The sequence below is a fragment of the Acomys russatus genome, chromosome 24 (assembly GCF_903995435.1).
Source record: "Acomys russatus chromosome 24, mAcoRus1.1, whole genome shotgun sequence".
Taxonomy (NCBI): Eukaryota; Metazoa; Chordata; class Mammalia; order Rodentia; family Muridae; genus Acomys; species Acomys russatus.
Genome location: NC_067160.1, coordinates 17,038,900 through 17,054,054, shown reverse-complemented (window position 1 = coordinate 17,054,054; position 15,155 = coordinate 17,038,900). Strand labels below are relative to the sequence as shown.

General features: G+C 47.8%; 1 protein-coding gene and 1 pseudogene across 1 annotated transcript; both read right to left on the bottom strand.

Annotated features, from left to right (window-relative positions):
• Positions 1-241: 241 nt before the first annotated feature.
• On the bottom strand, positions 242-2,986 carry LOC127207249 (PRAME family member 12-like; annotated as a pseudogene).
• Positions 2,987-8,746: 5,760 nt separating this feature from the next.
• Positions 8,747-11,253, bottom strand: LOC127207669 (PRAME family member 12-like). Its single transcript, XM_051167095.1, has 3 exons — positions 10,967-11,253; positions 9,912-10,511; positions 8,747-9,104 (listed from the first exon to the last, which is right to left on the bottom strand). The coding sequence occupies exons 1-3, from the start codon at positions 11,251-11,253 to the stop codon at positions 8,747-8,749; spliced, it is 1,245 nt and encodes a 414-aa protein (XP_051023052.1).
• Between the last annotated feature and the right edge of the window lie 3,902 nt (positions 11,254-15,155).

Here is a 15,155-nt window from a genome sequence, read left to right as displayed (position 1 = left end):
AGGTGCAGGATAAAGCCACTGCAGACCCAGGCAGGACAGAGGCCACTTATCAATGCAAAACTGTCTCACTGACACCAAAACAGCCCTATTCCCACAGCCCCAGTTTCCTCCAGGTCAACTTCAGCCTCCAAAATCCAACTAACCACACATCATTTGGTTTCCAGCAATCTGAACACAGTTTGAAGCCACAGGATCTGGGCACATGACATGAGCGATGCAGGCAGCCCAAGTCTTCCTTTTCTTCAACTCCAGATGTCAGGTTTTCCTCCTACCCCCAGCAATAACGCAGTCTGGATCCCGGTTGATAGAAGTAGCGCCGTCCAGATCTAGGGCAGATCTCTGTAGCAAAGGAGATGCACTTGGGCTGCCTTATGGCCCTGAGTGTCTCTACCAGCTGAGGACAGTGCTGGGTAAATCTCTCTACGAAGACAGAACCCAAAGCACCATAGCACTCCGTGGGGGCAGGGTACTGTTCCACACTCATCTTGCTCCAGTGGGCTGTGTGCTGCAAAAGGTCACCCAGGATGGGCCTGGAGAATTCATTCCCATAGAGACTGAGCTGGGTCAGCTGGCAGCACTTGCTGAGGGCAGGGATGAGGACAGTGAGCTGAGAGTCCTTCATCTTACAACCGGTCAAGTCCAGGGTCTGCAGAGTGTCTGCCACGTTGTCTAGGAGAACTCGGAGAGCCATCCCATCCAAAGCCCTTAAGACCACACCTCTCATGTGCAGATGTTTTAGCTGAAAGAGCTTCGGGCAGCAAGAGAGGGAATTCAAGTCTGACCTGGAAATCTGTTGGTGAGTGATGCGCAGGGTCTCCAAAGGCTTCTTCAGGCACCTAGGGATACACCAGGGGATTAGTTGAGGCAATGGGTGTAGGAGAGTATCCAGTAGGGTGTGGACAGAGGGAGAAGGTCCCAGGTGACCCTAGTTCAGGTGGACACACCCAGCAAGGGCCTTCTTCAAGATCCTCCCTGTTGGAATCTGCTCACTCACTGGGGTCAAACTCACAGTTCATCTCCTGAGCCCAAACCCAGCTCAGCCCAGAAGCCCAGGAAGCAGCCAGGAAGGAGCAGTTCCAACCCATGAATGGCCTGAGCGGATCTAGGGACGCTTCCTGTGGCCTCCATGACACTGGGTTCCATCCTGGCCTCTGCACAGTCACTCTGCTCTTACGGAACACCCAGACTGTCCACTCTGGCCATGCACTCAGTTCTCCTTGGGCTGAAATCATGTCGCTCACACAAAACTCAGGGCAGAGCGAGCCTGTCCGCAGAGATCTGAGCACAGAGCCCCACTCCACACTGTGCGCTGAGTCCCAGGACTCCTGACTGCACTCTCCCCTTCCTGTTCCTTTTCCCTTGGATTGCTTGGGCTGATACCAAGAGGAATCCAGACCCACCCTTACCAGGCCTGACCTACGTACTCTTCAGCACACTTCAGTCCTCCCCTTCATGGGTGCTCATTGGAGAACTTGACTCAGTAGACAGGGAAACAAGACCCAAACAAGTCCACTTTCTAATGGGAAGAGCTACAGGTAGGTGTGTTCCCAGGGACTGGCAGGCATCATGAACCACTAATCCTTCCCATCAAAGAGAAAGGTCTGCTCTGGTAGCCCGCCCTGCTCCCCATCCTCACTTACCCAAGGGCCTGACTCATGCGGTCTCTGAGAAAGTGGACTCTAGTCATGGAGAGATGCTGGAGACACTTAAGCCTGGAGAACTGAGAAAGGAGCTTGTGGACACACTTCTCTTCTCTGTCAGTTGCGCTGCGGCCAATCTGGAAGACGTTCTGGGAGATGGGAGCCAGGGAGAATCTGCGAAGATTTCTCATCTGGCCCAAGCAGGGAGCAAAGTGTGCCAGCGTGTACACACCCCACTCTGTGTTCAGTTCCAAGTCCGAGATGTGCTCTGGAGGAAACAGGTTCAAGACCTGTCTGACCACATGGACAGGCTGAGCCCAGATCTGCATCTTCTCACAGCTGAGCTGGAGGGAGCCCTGTCTCTGCTGGGCCCACTGCAAGAAGCATGCTTCTTCTTCCTGCAGGCCGGGCCTGAGGCAAAGGTCAGCTACCACCTTGAGAGGCCAGCCTCTCCGCCTTGGCCTCAGGGCATATCTGGGAAGGACCTTCTCAACTTGCATCTCATCCACAGGCTCCTCTGAGCAGCCACCATCCTCTGCTGCAGCCCAGATGCTCCACGCTCCATAGGGTTCCTTCCTCAGGTCTAGAACCTGAAGCTTTCCCCTCCTGTGGGTAAATCACGGCAAGTGTCAGCTACAAGGCAAGACCCCACACTGAGCCAGCGTTTTCACACAGCTCTAACCTCAGCTTTCCCCATGCCAAGGGCTGCTTCTTTTCCAGCCAACACAGGGTACCTAGCGGGTCCACATGCGTACTACAGATGCTTTCCTAGAGCTGCTTGTGTAGACCTCACTTCTTCCTTCCACTAAGGGACTCTCTATTTCCCTTAGTCCCGTTATGAGTGGTTGTGCGGTTGCCCGGTAGGCTCCTTCCACTCTACTCCCAGCTTCAGCCCATAGTCCACTGTCCTTCCAACAACTAGAGAATAGCTGCCAAGGCCCCCGCATCCCTGCGTGAGCATCACCAGAAGCCTCCCACCCACTGGTTGAGAAGCCATTCTCCCTGACCCCACCATCTCTCCCATAGGCTCCTTTCTATCCTTCTTGCTTCTTGCTTACCTGGGGTGACTCTTTCTTGTCAGCCATATATCTATTCCTGCTAGCACAGCCTGGAAGGTTTCCAAGTCAGGGGTCTCCATCCATGCCCCCACAGGGAGACGGGGAAAAGGCCAGGTGGCCACGATGGCCCTCACCAGGCGAGGCTGTCTGCCAGTCAAGGCCCTCCTTGAACAGATCTGGGAGCAGCTCCACAGGCAGTATCCTCAGACCGCAAATGGCCAAGGCCTCATCTCTCTGCAGAGCCTGCCTGGCCAGCTTCAGGAGTGTGGGTGGGGTCTGCACACTCATCCTGCAAGGTCTTCAGTCACAAGACTCCTGGGGAAACATTCAGGCAAGAAGAGATGGTCAGGAAAAGGATTAAACCACTTCCTCAACATCCCTGGATCACTCACGCTCGCTCACAGTTAGTGATTGCTTGTCCACTTAAGCCCTTGATGTCAATGGTGGTCTCAAAGCCAAACTTTCTCCCTGACAGCATTGGGTGCCTCTTACAAGGACAACCAAGGGGCACACATGCATCCATAGCCAATGCCCTAACCAATCCCATCCTCACTGGGAAAGGGGACCCGGCACCCTGAAAGCTGAGTACCATCTTTGAGTGGCAAGTACACATAGATCATGTCACAAATCTGCAACAAAGAGACTACAGGACGTTTACACACCCAACTTACACATATTGTCTCTCAAACTGGGGAAACCTGAGGTCATCTACGAAATGGGCTTGTTCCTTCATCCTGTATCACTTAAAGTTTTGTCTAAGGAACAACAACAACAAAAAAAAAAACCTGCATTTTAAATAAAAAAGCTTTTTTTAATTCTAGTCATCTAGAATTGAATCTTTTAGAAACCAAAATAAATAAATAGTAAATAAAGAAACAAACATACACAATCAATGAATGTCTTCTATCTGTCTTTCATGGGGCCTGGCCCTTTAGAAGGAAGTGACTTACAGGTTCTGAGCACCAATGAGCACAGCGTCTCTGGATCCCTGTCGATTCCGGCTGGGACTGCAGGCTTCAGGCCCCAAAATGGCTCCTGTGGCTCCCCTGAAGCCTTTATATACCCTGAGGCTCAGGCTGTCCCTGGGAAGGCCACACCTCCCAACCACAGCTGCCATGTGACCAGATAGTTGAGTCCCAGACTGCTAATCCCACCCCGGATTTTCCCAGTTTCTACATTGAAGCAAGGCTTTCTGGAGCAAAGCAAACAAAACAAAAACAGAAGAGGATTGAAAATCATGAGTCCATTGGCTTCTTTCCTCCAAATCCTTCCATTTTGTTGCTTGTCCGTTTACTGTTTAGTCTTCTATTTGCTCTTGATGTCCTTGGTTTTGGATTGTTTTCTGAGACACCGTTGTTCTATAGCTAAGAGTTACTTCTAGTTCCAAGTCACAGCGGTCCTCCTGCCTCAGCCTTCCTGCTGCTAGGATGTAGGACTGTGTGAGACATCTCACGTGGCCGTGCTGATTCATTTGTGTCCAGCATGGTCCAGAGTGTGAGTCCTCTCGGGGTGGAGGGGTTAACCTGTTCCTGAAAACATACAGTATCTTGCTGGTTCCAGGGAAAAAAGAACTGAACTTCATCCTTTACCCATCTTCTACTACTTCAGCAGATGCTCAGAAGGCTGAGGCAGGAGGATGTTTTGCATCCAGAACGTTTTTGGCAGGGATTTCTCCGTCTGTAACTCAGGTAGGAAAGTCCTTGCTTGGCATTCACAAAAACTATAGATCAGATCTCAATGTGTGATCTAGACTTGAGGTGTGCCTACTTACGGCTTCAAACTAGCCTCCCCGTGAGGCATTGAGCACCAGACACAGATGATTTGAAAGCTGAACCAACACTGACCAGTGAAAGGCATAATCTGGCATAGAGAGCCAGATTAGGACACCTGCCTGTCTCTAAGGTTGACATCTTTTGCCAAAATCCTTAATCAGGTAACATCCAAGGAACCAGGTGGGAAGCAACAGGGAGGTCCGCACTCCATCCCTTTGATTAGCAAAACACAAGAAGAACCACCTTTGTGCTCAACACAATGTGTCTGGATGTCTAGAGGAAGATTTTAAGCTGATTGGATGGGATCTAGGCTTGGGGACTTCTTCAGCTTTTGGAAGGAAACAACATGGCAGGATGTTGCCATCCTTTTTGTTTGTCTTTACCTTTGGTGGGGGTTGTTGTTGATTTTCGAGGACTGGGTTTCCTTGCGTAACAGCACTGTGTGTCCTGAATAAGTTGGCCTCAAACTCACAGAAATCGGCCTGCCTCTGCCTTAAAGACTTGCTGCACCATGCCTAGCTTGGATATTGCCTTCCTAACTCCAATACAGCATCCAGGTCTCTATAACTCAACACTCAGTGATCATCTACTGTATTGTTCTAAGTTGCAGGCCTTGGACCTTCCTAGTTTCAGGCAGGTAGGACTATTTAATGTGTTCCTCTGATGCTGATTCAACTTTGGCAAATGCAATTCATCGAGAAAAGCATCCATTTCCTGTAGATTGTAAAATTTCCAGGTGTAGCCTTTGAAAGTTACATCTAATGATTCTTTGTGTTTCTTCAGTGTCTGTTGTCCTGCCTCCCTTTTCATTTCTGATTTGGTTGATTTGGATAGCATCTCTCTTGCTTTTAGTTACTTTGGCCAACAGTTTGTCTATCTTGTTGATTTTCTCTAATTAACAACCTCTGGGAATTTGTTGATTCTTTGACTTTTTTAAAGTTTTTTTGTTTTGTTTTGTTTTTGTTTGTTTATTTGTTTGTTTGTTTGTTTTTAGATATTTATACAGTGGTCTGCCCACATGTGTGCCTGCCTACCACAACAAGGCACCAGATCTCGTTACAGGTAGTTGTAAGCAACCATGTGGTTGCTGTAATTGAACTCAGGACATTTGGAAGAGCAGACGGTGCTCTCAGTCTCTGAGCCATCTCTCCAGCCTCCTGAATCTTTGACTTTTCCTCTTCTTTCTTTCTTTCTTTCTGTCTTTCATTCTTTTGTTCTTTCTCTCTTCTTTTTTTTCTTTTCTCTTCTCTTTCTCTCTCTCACCCTGCCATGCATGTTTTGACACAGGTTTTCTCTGTGTAGCCTTGGCGACCTGGACTTGCTTTGTAGACCAGGTTGGCCTCCAACTCACAAGATCTGCCTGCTTCTGCCTCCTGAATGCTTGCATTAAAGGCATGTGTCACCACACCTGGCTTCTTTGTTTCTAATTGGTGATTTGAACCTTGAGTTTGATGACTTCCATTTCTCTACTCCTCTTGGGTGTTTCTGCTCCTTTTTATTTTTTCCCCCCTAGGGCTTCCAGGTGTGTCCTTAAGTCTCCTATATGAGATGTTTCTAATCTCTTTATGAAGGCGCTTACTGTTATGAACTTTCATCTTTGCATTGCTTTCAGTGTGTGCCACAAGTTTGGGTATGTTGCATCTTCATTTTTAGGAGGGCTGCTGATTTTTTACTTTTGAGTTACTTATTTTATCCCACCACCTGGGATAAAACTAAGGTGTTTATCAGCTGGAAGACTTGTCTGGTAGTATTTGGATGTCACTTGAGTACAGTGTCATATCATCTAGACAAGGATACTTTGACTTCTTCCTTTCTACTTTGTAATCCCTGATCTCCCTTTAGTTGTCTACTGCTCCAGCTAGAACTTCCAGCACTAAATTGCAGTGATATTGAGAGAGTGGGAAGACTTTTTTTGTCCCTGATTATAGGAAAAGAGCTTTCAGTTTCCATTCATTTAATTTGATGTTGGCTGTTGACTTAGTGTACAGAGCCATTATTATATTTAGGAATGGGCCTTGTATTCTGATCTCTACAGGACTTTTATCATGAAAGAGTGTTGGATTTTGTCCAAGTCTCTTTCAGCATTTGATGAGATGATCATCTGATTGTTTTTCTTTCAGAGTGTTTCTGTTTTGGATTATTGATGGATGATTAGGATTTTATTTAGGTTTGTGGTTGGTTTTTATTATTATCTATAGTGTATTTTTTTTATTACCTATGCGATATTTAGCTTGCCTAGGTGCCTGCCGGCCAGAGGAGCAGAAGGAAGCAGATCTCATTAGAGATGGCTGTGGGCCATCATGTGGATATTGGGATTGAACTCAGAACTTCTTGAAGGGCAGCCAGTGCTCTTAACCTCATGGCCATCTCTAAAGCCCTTATTGACTGTTTTTGCATCTATGTTCATGAGAGAGCTCGGTCTGGAATTCTATGTCTAAATTTATACTTCTGTGGTGTGTGCATCATGGTGTGCTCACTACATGGAGTGAGTAATGCAATGTTGCTTATGGTTAAACTTGAAACAATTGAATTTTTTTAAATCTTTGATAGCTTTTCAAGTTAGGTTTATATCTATGTGTGTTGTTTAGGTTTGTGAATATGAAAGTAGGGATCCACACAGGCCAAAAGGTGCACCTGCCACCTGGACCTTGAGTTCCAGTTGAGAGCCACAGGATGTGAGTGCTGGAAACTGACTTTGGTCCTCTGAAATAGCAACAAGAGCTCTTCACCTCTGAGCTAGCTCTCTCTTTCTAGGGGTGGTGTGTGCTTTTGATCTAAGACAATGCTTTTCTCGGTACTCTAAGCTGGCCTAGATGTCCACATGGCGCCCATCCCGCCTAAGAACTTTATGTACCTAGCCAGATTTGGGAACCTTCACATTACTGTCCATGGAGAATTTGTTGAAGAGCCCTTAAACTTAGATACTTTATGGAATTCAGAAAACACCAAGAACAGTGGAACAAAGAGCCCATGTCTGTGTGTTCAAGACATAGAGTACCAACGAAAACTGTGCAATGAGAAATAGTTTTATTGATATCACACCACAAGAAGAGGTGGCATATACTGGCTAGGCCTGGGAAATATTTCTCAAAAGAAATGCATACAGAGGGTACAATGGGAGACGCAATAGACCATTCTTTTGTGGAGTAAGAGTTTTATGCTGCACAGGCGCTCGTGTATTACTCCACACGTTTCTATACCGTCCGGCTGCTTCATGGAGTTTGGAGTCCCAAGGACTATGTGCCTGGAGACATGCGTCATGCTGGCTGCACAGACTGGTTCTTGGTGTTAATCTTCCTGAGACAAAAAGTTCAAAGGTCCAAGACCAGCCCTGAATCCATGACTCTTTCAACTCACCAGAAAGAAGTGTTTTAGAATGAAAGGAGTCTCAACAGTGACAACCCTGGTCTCTTGGCCCTGTGCTATACGATCTATCCCTTCGGCCACCAGTCACGGGTCCATGCTGCCCTGGGGCCTGACAGTGTGAATGTTGATTGTCCGTGAGCAACAGAATTCTCCTTCATCCGAGCTGTGTCTATGTTGACTGCAGTAGTTGATACTTTTTGTGCGTATAATGGAAAAGGTACACAAGAGGCTTGTAACTACTGTTGTGCAGGCAAAGGACAAGGATGAACGGAGTGCCACAAAACAAGATTTAACCCTAAAGGCCACTTGATATGGACCTGGGCCTCACTCATTAGCTACCAGGCTTTCTCAGGAAGTCATTGAACCTCCTGACCCTAACCCTGGTTGTGAGGGTAAGAACTGAAAAAGACCCCAGAGGGAGCTCAGACAGGCTGCCAGGTGCAGGATAAAGCCACTGCAGACCCAGGCAGGACAGAGGCCACTTATCAATGCAAACTGTCTCACTGACACCAAACAGCCCTATTCCCACAGCCCAGTTTCATCCAGGTCAACTTCAGCCTCCAAAATCAACTAACCACACATCATTGGTTTCCAGCAATCTGAAACACAGTTTGAAGCCACAGGATCTGGGCACATGACATGAGCGATGCAGGCAGCCCAAGTCTTCCCTTTTCTTCAAACTCCAGAGTGTCAGGTTTTCCTCCTCCCCCAGCAATAACGCAGTCCGGATCCCGGTTGATAGAAGTAGCGCAGTCCAGATCTAGGGCAGATCTCTGTAGCAAAGGAGATGCACTTGGGCTGCCTTATGGCCTGAGGTCTCTACACAGCTGAGGACAGTGCTGGGTAATCTCTATCCGAAGACAGAACCCAAAGCACCATAGCACTCCGTGGGGGCAGGGACTGTCCACACTCATCTGCTCCAGTGGGCTGTGTGCTGCAAAAGGTCACCCAGGATGGGCCTGGAGAATTCATTCCCATAGAGACTGAGCTGGGTCAGCTGGCAGCACTTGCTGAGCGGCAGGGATGAGGACAGTGAGCTGAGAGTCCTTCTCTTACAACCGGTCAAGTTCCAGGGTCTGCAGAGTGTCTGCCACGTTTTCAGGAGAACTCGGAGAGCCATCCCATCCAAAGCCCTTAAGACCACACCTCTCATGTGCAGATGTTTTAGCTGAAAAGAGCTTCGGGCAGCAAGAGAAGGGAATTCAGTCTGACCTGGAAATCTGTGGTGAGTGATGCGAAGGGTCTCCAAAGGCTTCTTCAGGCACCGAGGATACACCAGGGGATATAGTGAGGCAATGGGTGTAGGAGAGTATCCAGTAGGGTCTGTGGACAGAGGTGAGAAGGTCCACAGGTGACCCTAGTAAGGTGAGACACACCCAGCAAGGGCCTTCTTCAAGATCCTCCCTGTTGGAATCGCTCACTCACTGGGGTCAAACTCACAGGTCATCTCCTGAGCCCAAACAAGCTCAGCCCAGAAGCCCAGGAAGCAGCCAGGAAGGAGCAGTTCCAACCCATGAATGCGCCTGAGCGGATCTAGGGACGCTTCCTGTGGCATCCATGACACTGGGTTCCATCCTGGCCTCTGCCAGTCACTCTGCTCCTTACGGAAACACCCAGACTGTCCACTCTGGCCATGCACTCAGTTCTCCTTGGGCTGAAATCATGTCGCTCACACAAAACTCAGGGCAGAGCGAGCCTGTCCGCAGAGATCTGAGCACAGAGCCCCACTCCACACTGTGCGCTGAGTCCCAGGACTCCTGACTGCACTCTCCCCTTCCTGTTCCTTTTCCCTTGGATTGCTTGGGCTGATACCAAGAGGAATCCAGACCCACCCTTACCAGGCCTGACCTACGTTCTCTTCAGCACACTTCAGTCCTCCCCTTCATGGGTGCTCATTGGAGAACTTGACTCAGTAGACAGGGAAACAAGACCCAAACAAGTCCACTTTCTAATGGGAAGAGCTACAGGTAGGTGTGTTCCCAGGGACTGGCAGGCATCATGAACCACTAATCCTTCCCATCAAAGAGAAAGGTCTGCTCTGGTAGCCCGCCCTGCTCCCCATCCTCACTTACCCAAGGGCCTGACTCATGCGGTCTCTGAGAAAGTGGACTCTAGTCATGGAGAGATGCTGGAGACACTTAAGCCTGGAGAACTGAGAAAGGAGCTTGTGGACACACTTCTCTTCTCTGTCAGTTGCGCTGCGGCCAATCTGGAAGACGTTCTGGGAGATGGGAGCCAGGGAGAATCTGCGAAGATTTCTCATCTGGCCCAAGCAGGGAGCAAAGTGTGCCAGCGTGTACACACCCCACTCTGTGTTCAGTTCCAAGTCCGAGATGTGCTCTGGAGGAAACAGGTTCAAGACCTGTCTGACCACATGGACAGGCTGAGCCCAGATCTGCATCTTCTCACAGCAGAGCTGGAGGGAGCCCTGTCTCTGCTGGGCCCACTGCAAGAAGCATGCTTCTTCTTCCTGCAGGCCGGGCCTGAGGCAAAGGTCAGCTACCACCTTGAGAGGCCAGCCTCTCCGCCTTGGCCTCAGGGCATATCTGGGAAGGACCTTCTCAACTTGCATCTCATCCACAGGCTCCTCTGAGCAGCCACCATCCTCTGCTGCAGCCCAGATGCTCCACGCTCCATAGGGTTCCTTCCTCAGGTCTAGAACCTGAAGCTTTCCCCTCCTGTGGGTAAATCACGGCAAGTGTCAGCTACAAGGCAAGACCCCACACTGAGCCAGCATTTTCACACAGCTCTAACCTCAGCTTTCCCCATGCCAAAAGCTGCTTCTTTTCCAGCCAACACAGGGTACCTAGCGGGTCCACATGCATACTACAGATGCTTTCCTAGAGCTGCTTGTGTAGACCTCACTTCTTCCTTCCACTAAGGGACTCTCTATTTCCCTTAGTCCCGTTATGAGTGGTTGTGCGGTTGCCCGGTAGGCTCCTTCCACTCTACTCCCAGCTTCAGCCCATAGTCCACTGTCCTTCCAACAACTAGAGAATAGCTGCCAAGGCCCCCGCATCCCTGCGTGAGCATCACCAGAAGCCTCCCACCCACTGGTTGAGAAGCCATTCTCCCTGACCCCACCATCTCTCCCATAGGCTCCTTTCTATCCTTCTTGCTTCTTGCTTACCTGGGGTGACTCTTTCTTGTCAGCCATATATCTATTCCTGCTAGCACAGCCTGGAAGGTTTCCAAGTCAGGGGTCTCCATCCATGCCCCCACAGGGAGACGGGGAAAAGGCCAGGTGGCCACGATGGCCCTCACCAGGCGAGGCTGTCTGCCAGTCAAGGCCTCCTTGAACAGATCTGGGAGCAGCTCCACAGGCAGTATCCTCAGACCGCAAATGGCCAAGGCCTCATCTCTCTGCAGAGCCTGCCTGGCCAGCTTCAGGAGTGTGGGTGGGGTCTGCACACTCATCCTGCAAGGTCTTCAGTCACAAGACTCCTGGGGAAACATTCAGGCAAGAAGAGATGGTCAGGAAAAGGATTAAACCACTTCCTCAACATCCCTGGATCACTCACGCTCGCTCACAGTTAGTGATTGCTTGTCCACTTAAGCCTTTGATGTCAATGGTGGTCTCAATGCCAAACTTTCTCCCCGACAGCATTGGGTGCCTCTTACAAGGACAACCAAGGGGCACACATGCATCCATAGCCAATGCCCTAACCAATCCCATCCTCACTGGGAAAGGGGACCCGGCACCCTGAAAGCTGAGTACCATCTTTGAGTGGCAAGTACACATAGATCATGTCACAAATCTGCAGCAAAGAGACTACAGGATGTTTACACACCCAACTTACACATATTGTCTCTCAAACTGGGGAAACCTGAGGTCATCTACGAAATGGGCTTGTTCCTTCATCCTGTATCACTTAAAGTTTTGTCTAAGGAACAACAACAACAAAAAAAAAAACCTGCATTTTAAATAAAAAAGCTTTTTTTAATTCTAGTCATCTAGAATTGAATCTTTTAGAAACCAAAATAAATAAATAGTAAATAAAGAAACAAACATACACAATCAATGAATGTCTTCTATCTGTCTTTCATGGGGCCTGGCCCTTTAGAAGGAAGTGACTTACAGGTTCTGAGCACCAATGAGCACAGCGTCTCTGGATCCCTGTCGATTCCGGCTGGGACTGCAGGCTTCAGGTCCCAAAATGGCTCCTGTGGCTCCCCTGAAGCCTTTATATACCCTGAGGCTCAGGCTGTCCCTGGGAAGGCCACACCTCCCAACCACAGCTGCCATGTGACCAGATAGTTGAGTCCCAGACTGCTAATCCCACCCCGGATTTTCCCAGTTTCTACATTGAAGCAAGGCTTTCTGGAGCAAAGCAAACAAAACAAAAACAGAAGAGGATGAAAATCATGAGTCCATTGGCTTCTTTCCTCCAAATCCTTCCATTTTGTTGCTTGTCCGTTTACTGTTTAGTCTTCTATTTGCTCTTGATGTCCTTGGTTTTGGATTGTTTTCTGAGACACCGTTGTTCTATAGCTAAGAGTTACTTCTAGTTCCAAGTCACAGCGGTCCTCCTGCCTCAGCCTTCCTGCTGCTAGGATGTAGGACTGTGTGAGACATCTCACGTGGCCGTGCTGATTCATTTGTGTCCAGCATGGTCCAGAGTGTGAGTCCTCTCGGGGTGGAGGGGTTAACCTGTTCCTGAAAACATACAGTATCTTGCTGGTTCCAGGGAAAAAAGAACTGAACTTCATCCTTTACCCATCTTCTACTACTTCAGCAGATGCTCAGAAGGCTGAGGCAGGAGGATGTTTTGCATCCAGAACGTTTTTGGCAGGGATTTCTCCGTCTGTAACTCAGGTAGGAAAGTCCTTGCTTGGCATTCACAAAACTATAGATCAGATCTCAATGTGTGATCTAGACTTGAGGTGTGCCTACTTACGGCTTCAAACTAGCCTCCCCGTGAGGCATTGAGCACCAGACACAGATGATTTGAAAGCTGAACCAACACTGACCAGTGAAAGGCATAATCTGGCATAGAGAGCCAGATTAGGACACCTGCCTGTCTCTAAGGTTGACATCTTTTGCCAAAATCCTTAATCAGGTAACATCCAAGGAACCAGGTGGGAAGCAACAGGGAGGTCCGCACTCCATCCCTTTGATTAGCAAAACACAAGAAGAACCACCTTTGTGCTCAACACAATGTGTCTGGATGTCTAGAGGAAGATTTTAAGCTGATTGGATGGGATCTAGGCTTGGGGACTTCTTCAGCTTTTGGAAGGAAACAACATGGCAGGATGTTGCCATCCTTTTTTGTTGTCTTTACCTTTTGGTGGGGGTTGTTGTTGATTTTCGAGGACTGGGTTTCCTTGCGTAACAGCACTGTGTGTCCTGAATAAGTTGGCCTCAAACTCACAGAAATCGGCCTGCCTCTGCCTTAAAGACTTGCTGCACCATGCCTAGCTTGGATATTGCCTTCCTAACTCCAATACAGCATCCAGGTCTCTATAACTCAACACTCAGTGATCATCTACTGTATTGTTCTAAGTTGCAGGCCTTGGACCTTCCTAGGTTCAGGCAGGTAGTACTATTTAATGTGTTTCTCTGATGTTGCTTCAACTTTGGCAAAGGCAATTCATTGAGAAAATCATACATTTCCTGTAGGTTGTAAAATTTGGACGTGTATAGGCTTTGGAAGTAAGATCTAAGGATTCCTTGTGTTTCTTCAGTGTCTGTTGTCCTGCCTCTCTTTTCATTTCTGATTTGGTTGATTTGGATAGCATCTCTCTTCCTTTTAGTTACTTTGGCCAACAGTTTGTCTATCTTGTTGATTTTGTCAAATTAACAAGCTCTGGGTTCTATTGATTCTTTGACTTTTTAAAAAAGTTTTTGTTTTGTTTTATTATTTATACAATGTTCTGCCCTGCACGTGTGCCTGCCTACCACAAGAAATCACCAGGAATCATTACAGGTGGTTGTAAGGCATCACGTGGGTGCTGGGAATTGCACTCAGGAACTTTGGAAGAACAGATGGTACTCCTAACCTCTGAGCCATCTCTCCAGCCCCACCGATTCTTTGACCACTTTTTCCACTTCTTTTTCTTTTTCTTCTCTGTCTCTGTCTCTCTGTCTCTGTCTCTCTCTCCCCATGCCCATCCCCCACCCCAATGTTTTGAGACAGGTTTTCTCTGTGTAACTTTGGCTGTCCTGGACTTGCTTTGTAGACCAGGTTGGCCTCCAACTCACAAGATCTGCCTGGTTCTGCCTCCCGAATGCTTGCATTGAAGGCGTGTGCAACCACACCTGGCCTCTTTGTTTCTAATTAGTGATTAGAACCTTGAGTTTGATGACTTCCATTTGTCTACTCCTCTTGGGTGTTTCTGCTTCTTTTTCTTTTTCCCCCTAGGGCTTCCAGATGTGTTAAGTCTCCTATATGAGATGTTTCTAATCTCCTTATGAAGGCGTTTAGTGCTATCAACTTTCATCTTTGCACTGCTTTGAGTGTGTGCCATGAAATTAGGTATGTTGCATCATTAGGTTCTGAAGGGCTGCTCATTATTTACTTCTGTGTTAATTATTTTATCCCATCACATAACCTAAGGTGTTTATCAGCTGTAAGACTTGTCTGTTACTATTTTGGGGGTCACTTGGGTATAGTCTCATATCATCTCATAGACAAGGATACTTTGACTTCTTCCTTTCCAATGTGTAATCCCTGATCTCCTTTAGTTGTCTATTGCTGTAGCTAGAACTTCCAGCACTAAATTGAAGTGATATAGAGAGAGTGTGGGCCGACTTTTTTTTGTCCTTGATTATAGGAAAAGAGCTTTCAGTTTCCATTCATTTAATTTGATGTTGGCTGTTGACTTAGTGTACAGAGCCGTTATTATATTAAGGAATGGGCCTTGTACCCCGATCTCTACAAGACTTTTACCATGAAAGAGTGTTGGATTTTGTCCAAGGCTCTTTCTGCATTTGATGAGATGATCATCTGAATGTTTTTCTTTCAGAGTGTTTCTATTTTGGATTACATTGATAGATGTTCTGGATTGTGAATATTTTATTGATGTTTTTGTTTTGTTTTGTTATCCACGGTGTATTTATTTATTATGTTTACTATGTTTAGCCTGCATAGGTGCCTGTCCACCAGAGGAGGGAAGCAGATCTCATTATAGATGGATGTGAGCCATCACGTGGTCCCTGGGATTGAGCTCAGTGCAAGCTTTTGACCTGAAAACCCAAAACTGAGCTGCTTTGGTACAATACATGAATCTTGCACATCTAGTTGTTCAACTTTGCCAGTAGCTACGATCTAAGGCATGGTGAGAGCAAGCCAGAGACCCTTAGGTCAAAGAGGAAGTAT